The following is a 27,945-nucleotide window of genomic DNA, read 5'->3' as shown; positions in this document are numbered from 1 at the left end:
TACAAAAAACAGGACCTGAATAAAACTGTATCATAAAAAAAACATACATTTCAATGATTCATCAACTACAACTGTATGGCAATTTAAAATATTTCTCCTGCTTGTAGGATGTATGTTAATATTTACTAAAGATTACCATGAGAAATAGAGTCATGCAGCATGAGAATGATTGATAGGATGCTTCATGACACAGAGAGATGTAGATCAAGTGTTGTTATAAGCAACCTCTTCATGGGTGTGATCTAAATGGAGACAAAAACCACAAGGGTTGACACATAGATTGTATCTTTTACCCCTCCTTAACTGCAAACATCTAATGAACTATATTACATGACATTGTAAGTGTGGCACCAGTTGGCTCAAGAATCCCTCTATGGACGGACTACTCATGAGAACAGCCAGAATGCTACTTGCCTGGGTGATGCCATGGCTCACCCTCTGCCTCCGACTATCTGCAGCAACCGGTGGTATGTCTACTGAGTGGGATACAAAGAGAGCTGTATATATCAGAGGCTGTGCTCAGATTAAACCTTATCTAAATGTATTGTCCTGTAGTGTCTATCAAGTAAAAAGGACCCTATTCTGGGAGGAAAATTTGATAAAATTAATATAATGTGTTGGATTTTTGTCATGTACATACTGGTTAATACAAATATAAACACAGTCTGCTTTTTGTTTTACAATATGACAATGAAAACATTCAATGAGAGATTCTCATCAGATGTTTTCAGTGTTATATCTTTTAAGTGTCTAATATTCCTCTCTAATAAGTAGAAGGTACTTGGATATCTCTGACTGAATGGAGCTAAAAAAAATGTATAATGTCTTTCTTCTCTTTTAAGTCATGACGATGACCAAAATGCCAGTAATTACAGGTAATTTGTTTTTTCAAAGATTAAAAGACAAAAAAAAAAAAAAAAAAAAAATTACCATTTTAACTATTGTATAATGAATGCTATTTTCCATACAAACTAGAAATGAAATCCTCTCACAACCAGCTGTGCAGTACATGGGGAAACTACCATTTTAAGACTTTCGATGGAGATTTCTTCCAGCTTCCCTCTGCTTGCAACTATATCCTTGCATCCCATTGTAAGTGCAGCTATGAGGATTTCAATATCCAGCTCCAACGGCAGGAGATAAATGGGGTCACCTGCATTAAGAGGATCTCTATGAGACTGGATGGGGTCGTGGTGGAATTGACCAACTCTTCCATCAAAGTTGATGATAAACTGTGAGTATGTAGCTCAGTCATAGTTATTGTGAGACTATTTTTGATAACTTTTCATCAATAGTGATGTTCTTATTGCAGTCGTGCTTAATGTCTTATCATCGTATTGTGATATTTTTCCCCCTCTAGGGTCTCCATACCATACAACCACATTGGCATTACAATTGAAAGATCTGTCTCTTTTGTTAAAATCGTGGCAAAGCTGGGTTTGGTCATCTTGTGGAATGAAGACGACTCTTTCTGGGTATGTATATTCACATTCAACTTGTTATCATATGACCTGATTGTACTATAATCGATAAAAGACACTGATTTTTATTATTGTTTTAATAACTGATACATAAAGGCCACTGAGTTGTGCAAATATTTATAGTATATTTAGTTTGATCACTATTCAAGAGATTAGAGAATTGCATTATGTGTCAGTCTTACACTGATTAATCCATTTAAAATCAAAGGTAAGCAATTGTGAAAGGTTCAGCCTCTTAATTGACACATTATTAATTATTATTAATTAATTATACAGGCCTTTTTTCCTGTTTGAACCTAACACATTGTGTTTATGAAAAAGTCTATAAAACAGGACCAAATACTACCAGAGTTAGTAGTACTAGAGGTGGTGTTGAAAATACAAAATGTTAAAGAGAACAATTCACAACCACTGGCCCTCAACAAGAGCAGAAAAAGAAAGTAGCTCCAATGACTAAAAAACAATATTCATTATTGAAACTAAGAGCATACATTTCAGTTTTACTGTTAATTCTATGAGTTGTCTATCGTCATTCAAAGTCCAACTACTTGCTTGTAATGGAGTGTTTGGCCAAATCACACGGTCCTCAGTAGATGACGTTTTCCAAGGTGTTTTGAGCATGTTGTAATGAAGACATTTCTTCTTCATTACTGCACTTTATTCAAACCGAATTTTCACCTGATTTTAAGGTTGAGCTAGATGCAAAATTCAAGAATCAAACATGTGGACTGTGTGGTGACTTCAACGGAGTCCAGCATGATGATGAGTTAATCAAAACAGGTAAGTAAGATGCTTAATACAAAAAACTTAAAACAGCCTACACAATGACAGTATTCACATTTCCTAAAACCTTTTTTTCCTCTAGGAACAGGGGATTCTATAACTACTGAATATTTTGGGGAGGTCTGGAAAGTCAATGGTCCTACTGAAATCTGTGAGGACATTTCCCCTCCAGCCACACAGACCTGTCCGAATCAGGTGTGTAAAATACACTGGCTTCAAATAATTTTATATACAACACATGGATTCAACTTAAATACATTATATACTTTGACCCACAGAGAGACCTATGTGAGCACCTTCTGTCAGGACCTGCATTCCTCAGCTGTAAAGACCTAATTGATACTGACTCCTTCATCAAAGCCTGTATGAAGGACCTGTGCAATTGTAACAGCAGCATTTCTTCATGCTTGTGTTCGACCATATCAGAGTACTCCCGTGAATGCGCTCACGCAGGCGGAAAGCCACAGCAATGGAAGACCGAGCAACTGTGTGGTAGGTACAGGAACAAGAAAATGTGCAAGTTTGAGCTTTGATGTTGTCTCTGTAGTTATTTATCAGAATCACTGTCTCTAAATCGTATTTTTTTGTGTGGAATAGGTAAAACATGCCCACTGAACTTGGAGTACAGGGAATGCGCTAGTCCATGTACTGACACCTGCAGCAACCCCCAGAGAAGCCAAGTGTGTGGGGATCACTGCGTGGATGGATGCTTTTGTCCATCTGGTAAGTTTACTGATTTTAAAACCAATTTAGATGACATTTGTACGGAGGCCAGCAGATGTTAGATTTTTTTTAATTATTCTATATTGATTGGTAATTCATGCTCTTGAATTACTTGATTTGTGCTCTTGACTTTCACGATTGGTGTGCAGATTTAGTATTTCATGCTCTCAAATTACTTGAAATACTTGTAAGTTATTGTAACAACAGAAACTGAAGTTACAGTTTTAGCAGCAGGCTAGCACACTGGTTAGGTATTAAGTTGTCTAGGAATACCAAATTAATTACTTCATATCAATATATTTAAGTTATCTCCTCAAGGACAAGGACAAATGTAATGAATGACACTCTTTATAGAGTTGTGATGCTACATTGGACGTAGCTTTAGCTGCTATCAGTTAGGTGTACATATACTGTACAGTAACACTGTGTAGTCTAATGCAGCACAAAATTAACAGTGAAAATTGTCACATAATGGACAATGAAATCTAAATGAGGTGTTTGGATTAAATGCAGCAAGATTCAAGGTTCAACACTGTTTTCTTATCTCTGACATCCCTTACACATATGTTAATACATGATTATCAAAAAATATTGTTAAATATTATCATCTTGTTCATTTGCGTGCACCATTTAATAATCAAGAAAGCAAAGACTTTTTCCCTCATGATTTTTTCTCCCCCAACATTTGGACAACTCTGGTAGTGAAATTTTTAAAAAAAAGTCCCTGCACCACCCACACATGTATGGCTACAAGTTTTGCATTGTGTAGAGCAGTTTACTGTGGGCTTAAGGCTAATCATTTCATTATGCCTCTCACAAGGGACTGTCTTTGATGACATCACAAAACGTGGGTGTGTTCCTGTTGGCCAGTGCTCCTGCGTACACAATGACAAGCCATACCAAGCTGGTGAAACCTACTCAAGGGCATGTCGAGAATGGTAATAACTACACAATCTTCAATATAATTTCACATTAACAACATGTGTATTTGAAGCGGTCAGCTCAATTGAACTGAATAAACTCTGTTGACAGCACCTGTAAACATGGTCAGTGGGACTGTAAGGATAAGGGCTGTCCCGGTACCTGCTCCATACTGGGTGGCTCCCACATCTCCACCTATGATGATAAAACATACACTTTCCACGGAGAATGCTCTTATGTTCTCTCAAGGGTGAGGTATTCAGAGTTGAAGGGTTGGTTCACAATTTTTCAAGTCTGTCCTAAAACAACAGTCAGGTGCTCATATTTACATTGAAACAGTTTTTTCTGGCTGTAATCATTCCTCCTATTAATACTGGCAGTTAAGATCGTTATGTAATATATTTCCAGTGGGGACAAAATCCACAGTCTTCATTCAGTGCAATGAAAAGTGACAGAACATTCAAGTGACAGAAGCTCTCTAGTGGTCATAGTGATTATTACAGGAGCAAAGAAGGAAATCAGATGATGTTAATATATAATGTCAAAGTCCACGTAAGGAGGCAGTCAGGGTGGATGGATGAGTCAACAGAACATTGGACTTTAACACAGGTGATCGATGTTCCTTGCCATGAATAATTTGGCTGTGGATGGGCCTGGGTCCATTCAGAAGGGTTCCTTTTTTGCTCAATCATCCAGTGAATGTTTCAATTATCTGACAAGCCAGACTGGTCTTGGATGGGCTAGGCCCAACTGATTTTCTCTGTGCCTATCCACACTGTGATTTCTGCCTATACTACCAGAGTAAACATTGTTTTTTAAAAACTATGACAACGATTGTCCCCTAACCTTGACTACATGATTGTTGTTGTAACCTAAAATTAAGGAAGTCATCATTTTAACCCAAACCGCAGTGTTTTGCTAACCACCTGCCTCAGGGATGAGAATCATTTTTTGAAAATTCAGCTTTTGTTGTTTAAACTGGAGGACTTGTTGGTATTGTTTGAAAAAATGTGAACCTGACATATTCTTTAATTCACACACAAAATTGCAATACTTTTAAATGAGCAAACAGTTTGTAATCAAATGCATTTTTATCTTCTCAACTTTAGGAAAGTAATGGGACTTTCAGTGTTCTGGGTGACCTGGTCCAATGTGAAAAGTCAGAAAAATCAACTTGCCTGACTGCAGTCACTCTACTACTTCCAAAATACAAGGTAAAATTACTCCTAAAACATATTTATAGGATTTTCTCCCGAAAATATATTTCCATATTTGTTAGAAAGGATATAAACATGATTCCTGATGTTTTAACAAGTCATTTTGTCATTTTTCCAATAGCAGATGATTGTAGTTGCAGCTGATGGACAGGTTTTTGTTAACAAACTGATGTCTCAACTGCCTCTTTTCATTGGTGAGTGGCTGGTTCTTTTTGGTATTCATTCACCTGTGAAATCATGACACATAATTGAGTTTGCTCAATGTATAACATCATTGGTGTGTTAATTCAACAGTCAATTCAATGTGAATATGTTTTTCCCCCACAGATGGCATAACCATCTTCAGCCCATCAACATTTTACATTGTTATCCATACCACCTACGGGCTTCATCTTGAGATTCAGCTCACACCCATTATGCAGGTTTACATGAAAGCCAGTGTCTCCAATAAGGGAAAACTCAGTGGTGTGTTTTCATTCTTTAGCGCTTTTGATTATAATACAATATATCCACCATTTCAGTGAGTGTTTTATTGCGTGTTCCATCAAATTTTATTATCTTTATCCAGGCCTTTGCGGAGATTTTAATGATGTTGAAGCTGATGACTTCAGAACCACAAATGGATTGATTGAGGGAACAGCTGTTACATTTGGCAACACATGGAAGACCAAAACAAGCTGTCCTGATGTGACAAACATACTTGGGGACCCCTGCATTTTGAGTGTAGACAAGGGTAGGTTAATTGTTACAGACATTATGCTCCATATGTGTCATTCTTCACGGCAACCTACCACCTAACATATTAATTTGTTTTTGTAGAGAAATATGCCAATCACTGGTGTTCCCTGCTGTCAGACACAAAAGACATTTTTGCCCCATGCCATTCTGAAATAGACCCACAAGACTATCAAGATGTAAGCATTTTTTTGCATTCACTCATATGTTCATGTTTAAAAACCTCACAATTCAACTACACATTTAGCTTGTTGCTTTTTCTCTCCACAGTCTTGCATTTATGACACGTGTGCCTGTGAAAACAGTGAGGAGTGCATGTGTGCTGCCATCTCCTCCTATGCCCATGCATGTGCTGCTGCCGGTGTCTCACTGAGTGGATGGAGGGAGAAAATGTGCAGTAAGTTTTTCCGAAACAAACAAGTGTGAAATTAATAAAATCAGTATTTATGAATCTTATTTAAACACGGCTGTAAGTGAGGTGTGTTTTGTTTCAACAGAGAAATACACAACTGACTGCCCTCCTACTTTGGTGTATGACTACCAGATGACAAGCTGTGGTCGCACCTGTCGCTCTCTTAGTCAGTCAGACTTCACATGTGAGGCTGAATTAGTCTTGTTTGATGGCTGCGGCTGTGCTGAAGGAACTTACCTAAATGAGAAGGGAAAGTGTGTGTCAGCCACACAGTGCTCCTGCTATATGGGAGACATGGTGGTGCACCCCGGGCATTTCATCAAGGTCAATGGAAAAACTTGGTGAGGATTTCAATATTCACAGAAAAATTACTGAAGAACATCTGTTTTTAACTGGACAAAAAATATCTTATATCAGTGGTTTCTAAGTTCTGGGTCACGGTCAGTGAAGCAAATAGCCTGCATTGTGGGTAAATTTGTCAAAAAACTTAACTTTGAAGTGTAGCAAATTTCCAGCATAGTGTTTTTATTTTAAAGTACTGTTTCCATACACAGGGGGGAAAGTAGTAGTACAACATAAAGCTTTACTATACAAGTAGCTTACTGATGCCCACCTTGCACATTGTAGTGGTCTTACTGCACTCCTCTCTGCTAATAACATAAATGGGAAAGAACCTGGGTCATCCCACAAAATGGCCAAACACAAGTATGACATGAAATATATGAAATTTGGTTTTAATCTCAGCGGTGACAGAAAAGAAAAAAACCCTCAGTATGTTCTAAGCAGTGAAGTACTGGTCTTCTGCTTTTCCTTTTTCTTCTTGTCTTCTTATTTTTTCAGCAACAGTTTTATTGCTTTGTTCTTATTATCAGGCTTATTAACATTTTGAAGGTATGGGATAGTTGCTCAGCAGTTAGCACAGCAAAAGGTTCTGGGTCGAATAACCAGCCAGTTGATTCCGTGTGGAGTTTAAGTATTTTGTGTTTTGTGGGTTTCCTCTCAGGGCTCAGGATTTCATCCCATACTCCAAAGCCAGTTTTGGTGAATTTGAGGCTCTAAACTGGCCATGTGAATGTGGTTGTCAGTCTGTATGTGTGATAGACAGGTGAACTTTCCAGGTGCTCACTCCATCTCATTTAATGTGTGCTAGGATAGTCTCCAGGACTCTGCAACCCTGAACACGATAAGCAGTGAAGATGTTGGAGGTATCAAGTTAGCCTACACATGGATCATTATTTACTAAGACGAATTGTGGATCCTCAGGCTAGACCCGTTGTGGACCTTGGCCCTAGATAGTTCATGTTTTAGCAAGATATAAAGCAGAAACTAGCAAGAAATAACAGGAAAATGCTTTTCCTTCCTTTGACCACCTTGACTGTCTTTCTGTGCATTTCAGCTACTGCCATCGTGGAAAAATAAGCTGTTCAGGCGGCCACATAAATGAATGTAGGTACAAAGCACTCAGCTTGTCATAGTATTAATTTTATAGCAAAGCACAGTATGAGCAATTCAAAGCATACAGTGGTGTCCTTTGTAACACACTATCATTGTCACCAGCATGCGCCAATCCAATGGTTTTCTTCGACTGCTCAAGTGCAAAGCCAGGTGAAAAGGGATCAGATTGCCAAAAAAGCTGCCAGACACTGGACACAGAATGTGTAAGATTGAGACACGGTTTAATAATTCCTGTTGAATATTCTATACATGTATACAAAAGCAGCAGAATCATATATTAAATGCATTGCTGTTACACTGTATAGGTCAGTGCACAGTGTATCTCCGGCTGTGTGTGTCCTGATGGCCTTTTGTCAGATGGTAAAGGAGGCTGTATTGAGAAGGAACACTGTCCCTGCACATATAATGGAGAATCCTATAAGTCTGGACAGACGATCACTGTGGACTGCAATACCTGGTGAGCCCTGTTATACTACTGCAATGTAGCGTTGTGTCAGTTCACATTTTTTGTGTCCTTTTTGAATTGGGGATATGTAATTTTATATAAATGTATTGTTTCGAATCACAGCACTTGCAAAAGCAGAAAATGGGAATGTACAGATCATCAGTGTGATCGAACCTGTACAATATATGGAGAAGGGCATCACATCACTTTTGATGAAAAGAAATTCTCCTTCGCTGGGGACTGTGGCTACGTCTTCACTCAGGTATCACACATACTTATGTTTAGTCTTTGTGCTTTGACTAAAGTAAATCTTGTAATACTGACATCAATATCTTGTAGGATTACTGTGGGGATGATAAAAGTGGCACCTTCAGGGTCCTGACTGAGCGTATCCCATGTGGAACAACTGAAAGCATCTGCTCCACTGCTATCAAGCTCTACTTAGGGGTACATAACACTACTATATGCAATTTAAATACATTTTCAAAATGCTGAAAATAACTTTGGGTGGTGTTTACAAATGAGCATATTTTGTTTTGTTTTATTTTCAGAACAATGAAATTGCTCTTTCAGAGGAGACTGTCAGAGTTATCAAACAAACCAATGGGATAGACATACCCTATAAGGTTCACACTGTTGGTATATATCTTGTCATTGAGGCAAGTAATGGTCTTGTTCTCATTTGGAATAAAAAGACAACAATCATGATCAAACTCAGCTCTGCATTCAAGGTATGTGAGCAGACATACAGTTAGTTATATACTAATTCATATGGTTGGCATTTTAAAAATAACTTCATGTCATTTTACTCAAGGGCAAAGTCTGTGGTCTGTGTGGGAATTACGATGGAAATATCAAGAACGATTTCACCACCAGAAACAAAGAAGTTGTGGTTGAAGCCCTTGAGTTTGGAAACAGCTGGAAAGTGTCCCCTACCTGCCCTAACGCAAAAGCAGTAAACAATCCCTGCAGCCTGTACTCCCACAGGCAGGCGTGGGCAGTGAAACACTGCAGCATTATCAAGAGTAAAGTGTTTGCTGCCTGCCATTCGAAGGTAAAACTGGCAAGCAATATTATATGGCATGTAATCTCAAACAAAATCATAGCAATTTGTCAACTGTCTAAACAATGAATTCTATATAATTAGTTAGCAGAGAATAATTCAGCCCCTACTTGCATTTATAATGGCTTCTTTCAACAAGGTGGATCCCCAAAACTATTATGATACCTGTGTGAGAGACACATGTGCCTGCAATACAGGAGGAGATTGCGAATGTTTCTGCTCCGCTGTGGCAGCCTACGCAGCAGTCTGTAATGAGGCTGGAGCCTGTGTGAAATGGAGAACTCCCACAATCTGCCGTGAGTCTTTAATTGGTGTTTCTATAAGGAGATAAACCTAAAAAACACAGTGTATAATGATTATTGTAATCTGTGAACATCAGCGAGTTTACAAACAAAGCTTGACTTGTTTTATTATGAAGATTACATATATGATTAAGTAAGGTTTTTGTATCTTTTTAATATTCCTCTGTTTTGTTCCATTAGCTCTATTCTGTGATTTTTACAACCCTGATGGAGAGTGTGAATGGCACTATGAGCCTTGTGGAAAACCATGCATGAAAACATGCAGGAATCCCTTAGGAAGATGCTACAATCAAATTCCAGCATTAGAAGGTACAAATAACCATAAATTGATTGATTGTTTATTTTATTGTACTTTTTCTAGTAAAGACCAACTGAACAGACATAAGCTAAACACAGTTGTCCTTGCCTGATGTGTTACTGATTTTTCATCTATTTTCACCACTCAAGAGTTAGTCACATGGTTTAGAGGAGACTTCATGTTTGTGTTAGTTTTGCGATTTACAGTAGCATTTAATTTTTTAAGGCTGCTATCCAAGTTGCCCACCTGAACAATCGTATTTGGAAGAAGTTACCATGAAGTGCGTGTCAAAGGAGGAATGTGGCTGCTATGATGATGAAGGGAAGCATTATGACGAAGGAGAGATAATGACTCCAAACAGAAACTGTCAAAAGTGGTAGGGAACATTCCATCTTCCTAATGCTGCAGCTGGTGCAAAAGTTAATCATCACCTTTATATTGTTTTTACAAAAACTGATATGATGAAATACTGTATACCTATATCATACAATCATGTTGTTTATTTATAAAGTATTCTAAAACAATTTTAATGGGGCATTAGCTATCCTTATACATATACATATACATATACAGAAATACAGATACATGTAACGAAATAAACAATAACATATGGCATTAAATGTATATACATTGTGTTTGTGGATATTTTTAAGATAAACTTACCTTCTTTAATTGCCTTTCAGTTACTGCTCTTCGACAGAGAAGGAGTGCACCTCTGATGTCCAAGGTGAGTGTGAAACACAACATTATGGTCATGACTATTAGTGTGATTGTTAGTCACTAACAAAATTATCATAACTTACACAGATTCCATGAATACACAATTGTAAGGATCTGGTAAAACAATACAGATTCATGTAATGTACTGTCTCTCTTTTACAGCTTGCACTTGTTTATATGGAGGACGTATATACAAATATGGAGAAACAGTCTATGACACACATGATGGAGATGGAACCTGTATAACTGCTGTTTGTGGAAAAAATGGAAATATTGACAGAAATGTCAAGCCTTGCCCTACAACTACAACAACCGAGATACCAACTACTACAACAGTCTTTGTTTTTACAACAACTCAAACTATTACTCCAAGCATTTCAACTAAGGCAGTTACAACAATTCAGACACTCTCAACAACAGTTTTTACAACAACAGCAGTGCCATCTTCCTCATTGCCTTCACCCACAACCACCATCCCCTCAACAACAATCACCTGCTTTGTTTGTGAGTGGTCAGGTTGGATCAACAATCATTACCCTGACAATACCCCAGATGGTGGAGAGTATGAATCCCTAGAAAACATTACTAATCCAGATCTGAGTGTTTGCAGAAAGCCTCTGGAAATGGAATGTAGAGCGAAACAATACAAAGATATATCTTTGAATGATCTGGGTCAAAAAGTAACATGCAACCCAACAGATGGACTGATCTGTCATAACAAAGACCAAGGTGTACCACCTGTTTGTCATGACTATGAAATACGAGTCAAATGTTGCAGATATGTGTGTGAGTCAACCCCTGCTACAACCCTAACAATGAGCACAGAAAAACCAACCACAACAACCACAATCACTGAACAATCAACCACATCAACCACAGAAAAACCCACAACAACAGAAACAATCACTAAAAAATCCACCCCAGGAACCACAACACCTAACTGCTTTGTTTGTAACTGGTCAGGTTGGATCAACAATCATTACCCTGACAATACCCCAGATGGTGGAGAGTATGAATCCCTAGAAAACATTACTAATCCAGATCTGAGTGTTTGCAGAAAGCCTCTGGAAATGGAATGTAGAGCAAAACAATACAAAGATATATCTTTGAATGATCTGGGTCAAAAAGTAACATGCAACCCAACAGATGGACTGATCTGTCATAACAAAGACCAAGGTGTACCACCTGTTTGTCATGACTATGAAATACGAGTCAAATGTTGCAGATATGTGTGTGAGCCAACCCCTGCTACAACCCTAACAATGAGCACAGAAAAACCAACCACAACAACCACAATCACTGAACAATCAACCACACCAACCACAGAAAAACCCACAACAACAGAAACAATCACTGAAAAATCCACCCCAGGAACCACAACACCTAACTGCTTTGTTTGTAACTGGTCAGGTTGGATCAACAATCATTACCCTGACAATACCCCAGATGGTGGAGAGTATGAATCCCTAGAAAACATTACTAATCCAGATCTGAGTTTTTGCAGAAAGCCTCTGGAAATGGAATGTAGAGCAAAACAATACAAAGATATATCTTTGAATGATCTGGGTCAAAAAGTAACATGCAACCCAACAGATGGACTGATCTGTCATAACAAAGACCAAGGTGTACCACCTGTTTGTCATGACTATGAAATACGACTCAAATGTTGCAGATATGTGTGTGAGCCAACCCCTGCTACAACCCTAACAATGAGCACAGAAAAACCAACCACAACAACCACAATCACTGAACAATCAACCACACCAACCACAGTTTCACAAAAATCCAGCACTACTGCCACCACAACCACAGAAAAACCTACCACAATCACAGAAAAATCAGCCATACCAACTACAACCACAGAACAGCCTGGCACCACAACAAAAATCACAGAAACTACAAAAGAGACCATCATCACAGCAACAACAGAAAGGGGAGCCACCACAATTACAAAGAAGCCAAGAAGCTCAACCACAGAAAAGCCAACCACACCAACCACAATCACGGAAAAACCCACAACAACAGAAATAATCACTGAAAAATCCACCCCAGGAACCACAACACCTAACTGCTTTGTTTGTAACTGGTCAGGTTGGATCAACAATCATTACCCTGACAATACCCCAGATGGTGGAGAGTATGAATCCCTAGAAAACATTACTAATCCAGATCTGAGTGTTTGCAGAAAGCCTCTGGAAATAGAATGTAGAGCGAAACAATACAAAGATATATCTTTGAATGATCTGGGTCAAAAAGTAACATGCAACCCAACAGATGGACTGATCTGTCATAACAAAGACCAAGGTGTACCACCTGTTTGTCATGACTATGAAATACGAGTCAAATGTTGCAGATATGTGTGTGAGTCAACCCCTGCTACAACCCTAACAATGAGCACAGAAAAACCAACCACAACAACCACAATCACTGAACAATCAACCACACCAACCACAATTTCACAAAAATCCAGCACTACTGCCACCACAACCACAGAAAAACCTACCACAATCACAGAAAAATCAGCCATACCAACTACAGTTACAGAAAAACCCACAACCACAAAGAAGACTACCATGACAACACACAAAGTAGTTACGAATTCAAGACCATCAACAACAACAGTCACCAAAAAGCCCTCCAACATTATCACAACAGCCACAGAAAAGCCCACTAAAACCACAGTCACTGAAATACCCACCACCCTTGCAACCACAGAAAAACCAACCACAACAACCACAATCACTGAACAATCAACCACACCAACCACAGAAAAACCCACAACAACAGAAACAATCACTGAACAATCAACCACACCAACCACAGAAAAACCCACAACAACAGAAACAATCACTGAAAAATCCACTCCAGGAACCACAACACCTAACTGCTTTGTTTGTAACTGGTCAGGTTGGATCAACAATCATTACCCTGACAATACCCCAGATGGTGGAGAGTATGAATCCCTAGAAAACATTACTAATCCAGATCTGAGTGTTTGCAGAAAGCCTCTGGAAATAGAATGTAGAGCGAAACAATACAAAGATATATCTTTGAATGATCTGGGTCAAAAAGTAACATGCAACCCAACAGATGGACTGATCTGTCATAACAAAGACCAAGGTGTACCACCTGTTTGTCATGACTATGAAATACGAGTCAAATGTTGCATATATGTGTGTGAGTCAACCCCTGCTACAACCCTAACAATGAGCACAGAAAAACCAACCACAACAACCACAATCACTGAACAATCAACCACACCAACCACAGAAAAACCCACAACAACAGAAACAATCACTGAAAAATCCACCCCAGGAACCACAACACCTAACTGCTTTGTTTGTAACTGGTCAGGTTGGATCAACAATCATTACCCTGACAATACCCCAGATGGTGGAGAGTATGAATCCCTAGAAAACATTACTAATCCAGATCTGAGTGTTTGCAGAAAGCCTCTGGAAATGGAATGTAGAGCAAAACAATACAAAGATATATCTTTGAATGATCTGGGTCAAAAAGTAACATGCAACCCAACAGATGGACTGATCTGTCATAACAAAGACCAAGGTGTACCACCTGTTTGTCATGACTATGAAATACGAGTCAAATGTTGCAGATATGTGTGTGAGCCAACCCCTGCTACAACCCTAACAATGAGCACAGAAAAACCAACCACAACAACCACAATCACTGAACAATCAACCACACCAACCACAGTTTCACAAAAATCCAGCACTACTGCCACCACAACCACAGAAAAACCTACCACAATCACAGAAAAATCAGCCATACCAACTACAACCACAGAACAGCCTGGCACCACAACAAAAATCACAGAAACTACAAAAGAGACCATCATCACAGCAACAACAGAAAGGGGAGCCACCACAATTACAAAGAAGCCAAGAAGCTCAACCACAGAAAAGCCAACCACACCAACCACAATCACGGAAAAACCCACAACAACAGAAATAATCACTGAAAAATCCACCCCAGGAACCACAACACCTAACTGCTTTGTTTGTAACTGGTCAGGTTGGATCAACAATCATTACCCTGACAATACCCCAGATGGTGGAGAGTATGAATCCCTAGAAAACATTACTAATCCAGATCTGAGTGTTTGCAGAAAGCCTCTGGAAATAGAATGTAGAGCGAAACAATACAAAGATATATCTTTGAATGATCTGGGTCAAAAAGTAACATGCAACCCAACAGATGGACTGATCTGTCATAACAAAGACCAAGGTGTACCACCTGTTTGTCATGACTATGAAATACGAGTCAAATGTTGCAGATATGTGTGTGAGTCAACCCCTGCTACAACCCTAACAATGAGCACAGAAAAACCAACCACAACAACCACAATCACTGAACAATCAACCACACCAACCACAATTTCACAAAAATCCAGCACTACTGCCACCACAACCACAGAAAAACCTACCACAATCACAGAAAAATCAGCCATACCAACTACAGTTACAGAAAAACCCACAACCACAAAGAAGACTACCATGACAACACACAAAGTAGTTACGAATTCAAGACCATCAACAACAACAGTCACCAAAAAGCCCTCCAACATTATCACAACAGCCACAGAAAAGCCCACTAAAACCACAGTCACTGAAATACCCACCACCCTTGCAACCACAGAAAAACCAACCACAACAACCACAATCACTGAACAATCAACCACACCAACCACAGAAAAACCCACAACAACAGAAACAATCACTGAACAATCAACCACACCAACCACAGAAAAACCCACAACAACAGAAACAATCACTGAAAAATCCACTCCAGGAACCACAACACCTAACTGCTTTGTTTGTAACTGGTCAGGTTGGATCAACAATCATTACCCTGACAATACCCCAGATGGTGGAGAGTATGAATCCCTAGAAAACATTACTAATCCAGATCTGAGTGTTTGCAGAAAGCCTCTGGAAATAGAATGTAGAGCGAAACAATACAAAGATATATCTTTGAATGATCTGGGTCAAAAAGTAACATGCAACCCAACAGATGGACTGATCTGTCATAACAAAGACCAAGGTGTACCACCTGTTTGTCATGACTATGAAATACGAGTCAAATGTTGCAGATATGTGTGTGAGTCAACCCCTGCTACAACCCTAACAATGAGCACAGAAAAACCAACCACAACAACCACAATCACTGAACAATCAACCACACCAACCACAGAAAAACCCACAACAACAGAAACAATCACTGAAAAATCCACCCCAGGAACCACAACACCTAACTGCTTTGTTTGTAACTGGTCAGGTTGGATCAACAATCATTACCCTGACAATACCCCAGATGGTGGAGAGTATGAATCCCTAGAAAACATTACTAATCCAGATCTGAGTGTTTGCAGAAAGCCTCTGGAAATAGAATGTAGAGCGAAACAATACAAAGATATATCTTTGAATGATCTGGGTCAAAAAGTAACATGCAACCCAACAGATGGACTGATCTGTCATAACAAAGACCAAGGTGTACCACCTGTTTGTCATGACTATGAAATACGAGTCAAATGTTGCAGATATGTGTGTGAGCCAACCCCTGCTACAACCCTAACAATGAGCACAGAAAAACCAACCACAACAACCACAATCACTGAACAATCAACCACACCAACCACAGAAAAACCCACAACAACAGAAACAATCACTGAACAATCAACCACACCAACCACAGAAAAACCCACAACAACAGAAACAATCACTGAAAAATCCACTCCAGGAACCACAACACCTAACTGCTTTGTTTGTAACTGGTCAGGTTGGATCAACAATCATTACCCTGACAATACCCCAGATGGTGGAGAGTATGAATCCCTAGAAAACATTACTAATCCAGATCTGAGTGTTTGCAGAAAGCCTCTGGAAATAGAATGTAGAGCGAAACAATACAAAGATATATCTTTGAATGATCTGGGTCAAAAAGTAACATGCAACCCAACAGATGGACTGATCTGTCATAACAAAGACCAAGGTGTACCACCTGTTTGTCATGACTATGAAATACGAGTCAAATGTTGCATATATGTGTGTGAGTCAACCCCTGCTACAACCCTAACAATGAGCACAGAAAAACCAACCACAACAACCACAATCACTGAACAATCAACCACACCAACCACAGTTTCACAAAAATCCAGCACTACTGCCATCACAACCACAGAAAAACCTACCACAATCACAGAAAAATCAGCCATACCAACTACAGTTACAGAAAAACCCACAACCACAAAGAAGATTACCATGACAACACACAAAGTAGTTACGAATTCAAGACCATCAGCAACACCGGTCACCAAAAAGCCCTCCAACATTAACACAACAGCCACAGAAAAGCCCACTGAAACCACAGTCACAGAAACACCCACCACCCTTGCAACTACAGAAAAGTCAGTGGTAACAACTACAGTTACCAAAACACCAATCATATCCCCCACCACATTTACAGTATTGTCCACCTCAACCACCAAAATGTTTACCACAACAGAAAGGCTCAGGACTACCGCTGCCACAGCCAAAGGAAAGCCAACTACCCTAGAAGAAACCACAGAAAAGCCCACCTCACCAACTCTCGAAACCACAACTTCATCACCTTCAACTCTTCAGTCTTCAACCCCAGTTGAATGTTTCTGCAAGTACTTGGATCAGACTTTCTCTCCTGGTAAGCAGTGTGATTTTGTCATCAGTTTTTGTTCATATTATCGTTATAACTTTTAGATCATAGTTATACCTCTCCTTAAAATGCAGCCTGGCATATCTGATCACAACTGGCTGTCTAAATTGTTTTTGTCTTGATTTTCTCATGTCACTGGTCATTTTGCTCTTACTGCCTTGATTTTGTCCTCATGTAGGTAGTTTCATGTACAATAAGACTGATGGAGCAGGCTGGTGTTTCACTGCATATTGCAATTCGACATGCCATGTTGAGAAGCTGGCCAGACCATGTCACTCTACTACTCCACCAACCCCTGCCACAACCACCACCACAAAATCTGGCACAATTGGCTCAACAACCAGTACAACTACAGTATCCACTGTGAAACCCCCAAAAGACTGTTCATATCTCACACCACCTAGAAAGGTATTTGAATTTAACTATACGAACGTATATTTTGAAGGAACAGATAATATGTTTGTAAGATAGCCTTGGAGGAAGGGAAGGAAGTTTTCAGTGCCTTTCAATGCACTTTTAAAACTTGCATTGTTCTTTTGAGTTGTCAATATCATCAACATGGTATCACTGATTCATTTAATGGCTGCTTGTTCATTGATTTTCACACTGACATGCCTCCCTGTCTACACTAGTATGGGATGAAACAGGAAGCTTTTATATTGTCAGATATAAACCCCTTCTCCCCTCAAAACTGCAGTTATTGTTACTTCACTTGGATGTTTGACTTTCACTGTGCAGATTGATGTATGTGTGAAGTTTGATACTAGAAGGCTGTTTTCACATTCATCTGCTGAAGGGGAAAACTTTATCTGTGCTAACCTTTAATCTGAGTTTAAGGTGTGCACCTACAGTGTGAGTGTGATTTGAGACATCAGAATTAGTTTGGAAATTTGAAGTGTTCTGAGAGAAAAACCATATAAGATACAAATTATTTTTCAAAGCAAGAAGGCAGTGTTGTCATATATCTTGAAATCTTAAAATTGCAGTAGTTGTAGTAGTTGTAGTTGCAGAATATTGGAACAAAGGTCAATTATTGTATCATTTTATATGAATTATAGGTGTCCCTTTGGGCTATTCTTCCTGGGGTTCAATCCCATCACACCCTATTAACAGACATAAAACGACATTCCAACATACTGTAACACCACCTCACAACATGCAAAACCAGACAAACTGAAAGATAGAAATAATAATAAATAAACAAATCAATAAACAACACAATAAATATCAAATACTATTAAAATATTTCATCATGAGGATGAGTGTATATATCAACTTGGCATTATATGTACAGTTAATAAAATAATTTCCTTGTTTCCGCAATCATATACACATGTCCATGAAACAAATTCTTCCACTAGCTCATATGTTATAAATGTTCTATAAACATAGAAATGTTCTTTTTTTACAGTAGCAGATTGCTAAAAGTGTAATTTTGTCCTTCACAGGATGGTGAGACCTGGAGTTTAGACAACTGTGCCAATGAAACATGTGTTGATGGAAAAGTAATGAAAGAACATGTGCCATGTTACCCAGGACCCATACCTAAATGTGAAAATAGGCAACCTGCAGTTAAGGTTTATGATAAAGCAGGCTGCTGTTTCCACTATGAGTGCAAATGTAAGTTTAAATGAAAGCATAAAAAAGTCATATTCAAGCAACATCTTAAATATATACATGCAAATTATACTGTATACAATATACTGTTTTCGTTGGTGTAACACTCAATGACATTATCTAATTTTTACAGGTGTTTGCTCTGGCTGGGGAGATCCTCATTATGTGACATTTGATGGCCAATATTACAGCTTCCAGAAAAACTGCACCTATGTCCTGGTCAAAGAGATCATTCCTCGACACAATTTTAAGGTCCTTATTGACAACGAAAACTGTGATGCCTCTGGAACTGTGACCTGTGCTAATGCCTTGATTGTATACTACAAAAACTATGAAGTTATTCTTAAACAGGAGAGGATCCCAAAGACAGTGAACATGGTAAATTTCACAAACTCTCGTAACTTATTTAAATTATTCTACTTGAATTTATGTAAATAGTATGCAATGATAATCTGTTGTTTTGTGTTGTGTTATGTACAGTAAATATGAAGAAACCTGAGGCCTTCTCAGGATTCTCACTAATGTTCTACTTGTTTAGGTGTTCGTCAATGGCAAACGCATATTTCCAACCTACTCTAATAATGACTTCATCATCACAAGTACTGCAATTGAGCTGCTTCTGAGAATCCCAGAAATTGAAGCAGTTGTGATGTTCAAAGGGCTTTTATTCAGTGTTGACTTGCCGTATTCCCTTTTCCACAACAACACAGAGGGACAATGTGGTGAGCTGATAATCAATTTGCTGTTAGAATAAACTTCTCGAACATCAGATGAAGCTGCACGTTATGTTAATAGATAAAAATATATAGACTTAATATGGAAGTGCCCGTGAATGTTCTGTGTGAGGTAACATGGATTGTAACAGGCATTTGCTGTCACTAGGTACCTGTGACAATTATAGAAAAAATGACTGCAGATTACCAACTGGCCAGATTCATCCCTCTTGCTCTGAGATGGCACATCAGTGGCATGTACCAGATAAGAAGAAGCCATATTGTGAGAAGCCTCCTCCTCCTCCTCCTTCACCAAAACCAACACCAACATCAACACCTTGCAAACCTGATATTTGTGAAGTTTTGATAAGCAAGTAAGAATTTGGAGTGTAAACATGAATACAATATAATGTCAGTTAATTCTCCAGTATCACTTGGATTAACAGCCTGCTTTGTTTTGATTTGTACACTAAGGGTGTTTGAGGAATGCCACAAAGTAATTCCACCACAAAACGTTTATGAGGCCTGTAAATTTGATGTTTGCCACATGAAGGATCCCAGTGTGGGTTGTTTCAGTATGGAGGCGTATGCCATGATGTGCACTGAAGCGTCTGTCTGTGTAGACTGGAGGAACGCTACAAATGGACAATGCGGTAAGAGGGCTCTGTTTTAGTGGAATGCAAGCAATGTTACTTCTAGATATCAAAATTCCTTCTTTCATCAATTTGATGTGTAAATCCACTTTCTCTTATTGTAGAGCATAAATGTCCAGAAAATAAAGTCTACAAGCCTTGTGGACCAATTGTTATACCAACTTGCAATGCACGGTAATCACTCTTTCGTTCTTTTTATGAATATCAGCAATTAAATAATAGCAGCTTGAAATTCTAAAGAAAATTTCGCCATATAACCATATAAAGCAAGCCGCTGTTTCCACTACGAGTATTACATAGTTTCCATGATATAAGTTTAAATGAAAGCATAAAAAAGTCTTATTCAAGCAGTGTAATATTTGGTGTATGCACTGCATTACAAACAACATTTATCATTGTATTTATGAAATAATTATGTGTGTGTGTTTTTTACCATCAATTCTTTCCATACATAGATACAATGAGAAGTATACACAAAAATGCCAGGGAGAAAAAAGAAACCAGGACCGTGTCTGTACTGCATTTATGGAGGGATGTTTCTGCCCAGAGGGGATGACCTTGTTCAGTTCAAACTCCGACCTCTGTGTCTCCTCCTGTAAGATCATTTTCTGTAGTGAAGCAAAATCGTATTATTTGTGAATAAATAAATATCAAGGTATACTGATTGTTTTTCTTGTTAAAGGTTGCACTGGACCTGATGGCCAACCTAAACAGGTAAATGCAACAATAATTTCATCATTCACGTTATTCATATGTTTTGTTGTTGTTGTTGTTGTGACATTAACTCTGTTTCATCACTCAAACAGCTTGGTGACACTTGGCGGAGTGGCTGTAAGCAGTGTGTTTGTGATGAGGACACACTGAGTGTTCAGTGTGAGCCTCTCGCATGTCCCACTCAAGAACCCATAACCTGTAACAAGGAAGGTGAGGTGTTGGTGAACCACACAGTGGACTGCTGTGAGAGACTGACATGTGGTAAGTGTTTCCACATGCCTACATCGGCTAACGTAGTGTTGTAACAGAGACAGGTACAATACAATAGCAACAATTTTTTAAAAAGATGATTTAAGTGGCACTCCAATGATTTTACATACAAAGATCAGTTTACTAGTCATTGGGAGTACTACTTAGCCTGTGAAAATACTTGAATAATGTCTTCTGTAGCTCTAAAGCCAGAGAAAATATACCTGACAGTGTTATCTCAGTTTGACAAAAAGACTTTTACAAGAATTTCAACTGAAAGCCTTGCAAAAAGACAGCATTACAAATCAGCGGGTGCAGAGTTTAAAGACATAGGTGTTTACCGGGAGGGTCTCATTAGTGAGATGTATTTTGGAGTATGACCCATTTGAGGGACATAAAGTCAGGATATGGCGGCCTGTGCTGTATCAATTTTTTTTGTCTCTCTCTGTCTCAACTTAATGGAAGTACGATGCTAATTTTATCTATTTATTCATTAATTTAATAGGAACAGTGCACATTATTCATCTTTAAGGGTGACTATGTAATATTTCACCCTAAAAGATTAAATTTAAGTTATTGAAATTGTTTATAAGTATTCAGAACAATAAGAAAAAAAGAATATTAATATCAGTAAAAATATCATGAAGGACGCCAATATCCTACATTGTAAGGTGCTAATTGAATGATACAATACACCGCATGCAAAGCAATAAATAATAATAGATAATAATAATAGAAATATGCAGTAAACAAGATGACACATAATACTACATTATTAGGCACTAATTAAAACATGGAAAGCAGAAGCATACAGTATACATACATCAAATTACTAATATTCTGAAGTATTCCTTTACCATGAATTCAGATATGCAAGAGAGACATGTTGAATAGGCACATGATTACAGACAGAAATACTTTAGCTGTGCATATCACCTGTATATCATCTGTAATCATTATTAATACTAATTTAATATTGTGGTAAGCTGTGACATGCTGTGATTGAATGAGCAACGTGCAATAACGGAGGATTTTATAATTACATGCAAAGACTACATACATGTAAAATAAAAAATGGAAAAATACAGAATAAGTAAATGAAATATCCACATTAGGGTTTGAAGCTTTAAATAAATAAATAAATAAATAATTTTAAAAAACATGGCGATGTACAAAGCAAACAAAAAAAATGATGAGTGTCAGTATTTTTTCATTTTTCCAAATCTGCAATTAGATTATTTGCAGTTATTTTTAAGGGTTGTTAGTTTTGTTTTCTGTATATATTTGGAATTAATTAAAGCCAGAACTTTACATTCTATTATACTGTATAATTCAGTGAACCAGTGGTCCATGCTTAACCATTTCTCGATGAAAAATGGTATTCATGCCATTTATTCTGACTTTTTTCACAATGAAGAAACTCATTCATTTTTGAAGTTATGTGACATATATTAAGCAAGCTATTCATCAGGAGTTATAATTCAATTCTAAATCATTTCAGTTACTGTATCTAACTTTTTTTTTTTGGTAATCTTCGTTTCATTTCAATTCAACCAACAGAATGTGACAAAAAAAGCTGTTCTGTGCTGAAACAGAAGTGCAAACTGGGATTTGAGTTGGAGATCCAAGTCTCAAATGATAGTTGCTGCCCCTCATGTGGTAAGCTCTGTGTACAGTGTTCAGTTACATTTACTTCTAGTACTAGTGTGTGAAAGACTAGAAACTAAGCATTTTAGCCTTTAATTGATCATATGTGTTTACATTTTTATTATCTAGTACCCAAAGGTGTCTGTGTCTTCAATGAAACTGAATACAGGGTAAGCAGCAATATACTGTATATATTTCACATTAAGTGTATTTGCTTGTTAAAGTGTTGGATTCCAGATGACAAAATGTAGAATAATAGCTTTAATTTTAAGACATTTCTATGCAAACTCTTCCATAATTCAGAGTCATAAAAATATTTAGACAGAAAAAAGAAAGAGTTTTAATATTCATAATGTGTTAATACTCCTAAAACTCTGCAATCTCTGATTTAAGTTAGGTCATCAATCATTTTTTAGGTTGAATATAGCTCACAATTCCTCACCATTCTTATAAATATATAAAATATATTTGTGGTAAAAATACATAAGAGTTTTTATTTATTGATATTTATACAAAATGGTTCACATTTTATTGCCATACTACTTAACTACTACTGTATTCTTAGTAGAAGCCATTAAAAAGGGCAGATTTATACCCTCATGTAATGACTTTTATGTTCTTTTACAGCCAAATATGACTTTTCCCAAAAGTCCATGTGAAACATGCCACTGTACTGAAGCTCAAGATCCAGACACCAAGTTGAACATCATTCAGTGTCATGTGATAGACTGCATCATTCATTGTCCAGAGGTACTTTTACATGGCAATATTGAAAGTATAACCGTTTTTTTTAAGTATTGAATAGTTTAGTTAAATATAGTGAACGGTAAAGTGCTGAATTCAGTACAATTATTTTAGAAAAATATATAATATGACAGCACATTCTATATGTTTCATAGTTTAAAAATCTATAAAAACGTACTTTTGACCTGCACAGCAGCAGCTGTTGATATATTATTGTTCTTTATCTGCACATGTTGATAGGCTTGAACGTGAAAGGATGCAGCCTTAAATGCTGGTATTGACTGGAAACATACCTGTGCTTAAAGAAATATGAAAAAGATATTTTCTCATGTATCTATAGGATTATCTAGTCTAGTCATTATCTAGTATCTAGGCATCTGTCTTATGCCACCATCCGAACATAATAGAGGTGAATAAAATTTCTTCTATTGAATAAATAGTTCTTATTAAAACAGTGTATCCTGTAGTTATCATGGTATCAAGGACAATATCACTGGAAATTTATTTTGCTGTTGAATTAAATGGGAATTTTCAGTGTTTTGAGCACCACAAACTATAAATTTCATTCACCTCAATTTGCTCGGGGGAATAAATTAAGGATATCACTAGATAACACCCTCAAGGGTGAAATATTGTACATTCTACTAATTACTAATTATGTATGAATTAAATTAAATTGATCTCTAAAGCTGCAGACCATATTGATTTGTGTTTTTTTTAAAAAAAATAGGGCTATGAGTATGTAAATCAACCTGGACAATGTTGTGGAACATGTAAAAGGACAAAATGTATTCTTGAGCTCCCAAGCCTCACTTCTCCAATAATTATTGAGGTAAGTAAAGTGTAACAGAAACACCTTTAGAATCAGGGTCACAAGCTCCTGTAATATTAAACTGTGTTATTACTCAGAATCGTTTATGTTCACTGATTGACCTCTTCTACTCTTCTAATAGCCTTCTCAGTCTTGGTCACCACCAAATGACAACTGTACCAAGTATGACTGCCAAAAGGTGAAGGATGACCTTATTGTCTCTGTAAATGTAACAAAGTGCCCTCACTTTGATCCAGACAACTGCGTTCCTGTGAGTATAATTCAGTCCTGAAAGGAGCATAAATTCTTATTTCTGGCAGCTAAATATCTGAACTGACGCTGGTTTATGTTGCAGTGCACTTTGCATCCAAACTGCATCTGTAACAGTTTTAAGGCTTAAAATTTACATCTATCAGACATAAATGAAAATTATATGGGGTTAGTTTTGTTATCTCTGCTAATGCAATGTGTAACATTTTTGCAAGGATCACTTACCTTCAGGATATTAGACGTTTGATTCAGGCTAATTAATTAATTAGACAAATTCATGTTCAAACAATTGGTCTTAAATACACTGACATTGCACTGTAAGCTAAATACAAATAAATGTATTTGTAAATGGGCTGAAATTATTAATACTATGGTTACTGTAAATGGTTGTTAATGTTTATGGTGCAATACACCAAATGTGCTGAAATACACAAATACATAGTGAAGAGGAAATATTATATCATATCATATCGCCTTGAGCAAAAGCACCAGTTTTACAAGTGACTCATATGTGACTTTGTGTTGTGTATCTAAATTCTGACATCCCATATTGTTTATATTACAGGGTACTGAACAAAGTGACATGAACGGCTGTTGCAAAACCTGTAAGTATTAGTCGATAAGATACGTACAAAGTAGACAACATGTTCAGTTATCTATTCTTGAAAATGGAGTTATGCATAAAAAGAGCATTATGAGCCTCATTCACAACTTGTAAAAGAAAAAGAAAAGGTTTCTTAATTTGAATGATTTCACTTACAAGTGAGCACTTTTACCTCACACTTAAAGTGTACTGTTATCCCCTGCTACTCTTAGCATGATTTTAGAGTGATAAAAACATAAAATGTCTGCAGTGGGACTGCAATGCATAATTATTTTTATAATTGATTAATCTGTCAATATTTTTTGGGATTAAGCTTTAAGTCTATGAAATGTAAGTAAATAGCAAAAAATGCCAATCATACTGTAAATTACAGAGACTGACATGTTGTCTTCAAATCCCTTCTTTTGTCAGACCAACAGTCTAAAACCCCCAAATATTCAATTCACAATGCTATAAAACAGAAAAAGCAACAAATCCTCACATTTTATTAATTGCTTTTCTGCTAGAAATGATTAATTGATTATCAAAATTGTTGATGATTAATTTTCTTTAGATCAACCGAGCAATTGACCAACTAATCATTAAATGTAAAATTAAGACCAGAATATATATTTATAAGAAAGGCTAAATCTTCCAACATCTACCCATCCAGTTATTTCAGTGGCCAGTTTTATTTGGCTACTGAAATTGTCACTTACCTGCATTTGTGTGCAATATGTAATTGTTGCAACAAGATAAAAAAAATATTTTAATGTTTTATTCACAGGTACTCCTCGTTACAACTGTCAAAAGCACACAAACACCACCTATCTGCAGACAAAGAACTGCAAGTCAGTTGTGCCAGTGGAAATCACAGCCTGCGAGGGGTCCTGTGGAGCGTCGTCCTCAATGTGAGATTTATAACAAAGATTCTCAGTCCAGCTAAAATCACTTTTAGTCATTTTTGAGAGAAGTGTTTGTTTACATTGTACAGCCCATGACTGATGGAAATCCTGTCTGAAACTGTCTTTATTTACAGGTATTCTGCGGAGAGCAACAATTTGATGCATTCATGCTCATGCTGTCAAGAAATGGCCACCAGCAAGAAGGAGGTGGAGATGATCTGCTCTGATGGCACAAAGATAAAACACTCCTACATTTCAGTTGACAAGTGTGGTTGCCAAGTCGCCGAATGTAAAAAGAGCACCTAGGACTAATGTTCAAACATTATGAGAGGCAAACAAAATGAAAAATAAGCTTTATTGAACTGAAATTCTGTCAAATATACTTTTATAATCTTTAACAATTCCACTCCACTCTAAAAAATTAGGAGAGTCAAGACTCAATATGTGAAGACCACCAGAGGCACATCTTTAGTGTATTAGCTGTTACATTAAGGCTGAGATTTATCAGCAGTCCCATATTCCAAATTAGTTAAACATCATGGTCTGAAATGTTTCATACTTTGAGATATTAGACCTGCATGGTTTTGTCCATAGTGCTAAATGGTGATAAAATGTTTCCTTCACCTCTGGGAATTGGCCCTTTGAACTTTCACAATAGCTGTCATTACTTCAACAGCACATATTGGTGTCATGGTGACTCTTTTAGCTTTTGAAGGGGTGGTTCCTTTTTACAATCTCTATCAATCTCCATGTGGTGTTTTCAGCCTTAGAGGGTGTTTCGCTTCCTTTTACTGACTTGAAAGATAAAAGACACAAGAATGGGTTCAGATATACAATACGTTGTAGCAATACTTTCAGTAGACTTTCTTTTGCATTGGACATGAGAAATATATTTGTGGTAAAACATAAAACATGGATTTTAATTTTAAACTATTAGTGGTCATTATTTCTAACCATTCCATCAATATAAATTGTTTCATAATTTGATGAATATATCCTAGTGATTGAGGAAAGAGTGTAAGAATATAATCCAAACTATCTGAAGTGTCAAACGTCTGTCAAATCTGAATTTCTTCATTGTCATTAAAATGCACAGATTTACTGATGATCATGTGTTCTTGTTTTTTTAATGTCATGTGTATTTCTTAAGGAGATTTTGTACCATCATCTACAATTTTATATTCATCATTTCATGTATTATTTTATGATTATGCTATTAATATAACATATTAGGCCTACATGTTATATTTGATTATTTGATATGTAGATAAGTACAGTCAGTCACCTACAAACAAATATATTGAGTCTGAATTCACTTCCAAGAATACTTTTTCATAATTCATGAAAGTGATTCTAAAACTTTTTTTGTCATCACCTTACCTATTTGAAAAATAAATAGATAAATGTTTAATAAATTCTATTTATTAAACATTTATTAAACAAATATGTTGATATTTTACATTAAGTGAACCACATTGCACCAAATTGAATAATAATAATAATAATAATAAACATTATTTATACAGCACTCAACACAAAACAGTTACAAAGTGCTTCACATAGTTAAAACATTTAAGTTCTACAATTAAGCAGTAAAATCAGACAATTAAAATAAAATAAAACTGAATAAATTAAGTATAAAATAAGTATCAAAATATATAAAGAATAAAAACAAAAACAATAAAACAACAGTAGTAATAAAACAGAAAGTATTAAATGTGCTATTTTAATCAAGTTTAATATCACCATTAATAACATGAATATTAGTGGTTT

General features: G+C 37.0%; 1 protein-coding gene across 1 annotated transcript; it reads left to right on the top strand.

The window, feature by feature from the left end:
- Positions 1–977: 977 nt before the first annotated feature.
- On the top strand, positions 978–27,272 carry LOC122985649 (mucin-5AC-like). Its single transcript, XM_044356479.1, has 45 exons — positions 978–1,234; positions 1,361–1,475; positions 2,171–2,261; positions 2,347–2,459; positions 2,543–2,756; positions 2,862–2,987; positions 3,808–3,925; positions 4,020–4,172; positions 5,023–5,122; positions 5,250–5,319; positions 5,453–5,590; positions 5,694–5,858; positions 5,945–6,039; positions 6,131–6,257; positions 6,358–6,613; positions 7,669–7,718; positions 7,830–7,930; positions 8,033–8,184; positions 8,296–8,434; positions 8,512–8,619; positions 8,724–8,903; positions 8,987–9,226; positions 9,375–9,531; positions 9,718–9,846; positions 10,061–10,211; positions 10,519–10,562; positions 10,718–17,254; positions 17,445–17,674; positions 18,715–18,886; positions 19,017–19,261; positions 19,422–19,605; positions 19,766–19,970; positions 20,071–20,249; positions 20,354–20,423; positions 20,705–20,844; positions 20,932–20,963; positions 21,056–21,224; positions 22,773–22,871; positions 22,989–23,029; positions 23,487–23,609; positions 24,334–24,435; positions 24,557–24,685; positions 25,250–25,289; positions 26,055–26,178; positions 26,307–27,272. The coding sequence occupies exons 1-45, from the start codon at positions 978–980 to the stop codon at positions 26,476–26,478; spliced, it is 12,582 nt and encodes a 4,193-aa protein (XP_044212414.1). The 3' UTR covers positions 26,479–27,272.
- The last annotated feature ends 673 nt before the right edge of the window (positions 27,273–27,945 follow it).

The sequence above is a fragment of the Thunnus albacares genome, chromosome 7 (genome assembly GCF_914725855.1).
Source record: "Thunnus albacares chromosome 7, fThuAlb1.1, whole genome shotgun sequence".
Classification (NCBI taxonomy): Eukaryota; Metazoa; Chordata; class Actinopteri; order Scombriformes; family Scombridae; genus Thunnus; species Thunnus albacares.
The sequence above is the reverse complement of the archived record's forward strand: the minus strand, read 5'-3'. Positions and strand labels throughout refer to the sequence as shown.

Excerpts from the sequence above, each read along its gene's own strand:
- LOC122985649 (XM_044356479.1), top strand. The coding sequence starts at position 978 with ATGAAATCCTCTCACAACCAGCTGTGCAGTACATGGGGAAACTACCAT. Across the intron at positions 6,614-7,668 it reads AAGGTCAATGGAAAAACTTG|CTACTGCCATCGTGGAAAAA; the intron begins GTGAGGATTTCA and ends TGTGCATTTCAG. Across the intron at positions 20,964-21,055 it reads CTGATGGCCAACCTAAACAG|CTTGGTGACACTTGGCGGAG; the intron begins GTAAATGCAACA and ends TCACTCAAACAG.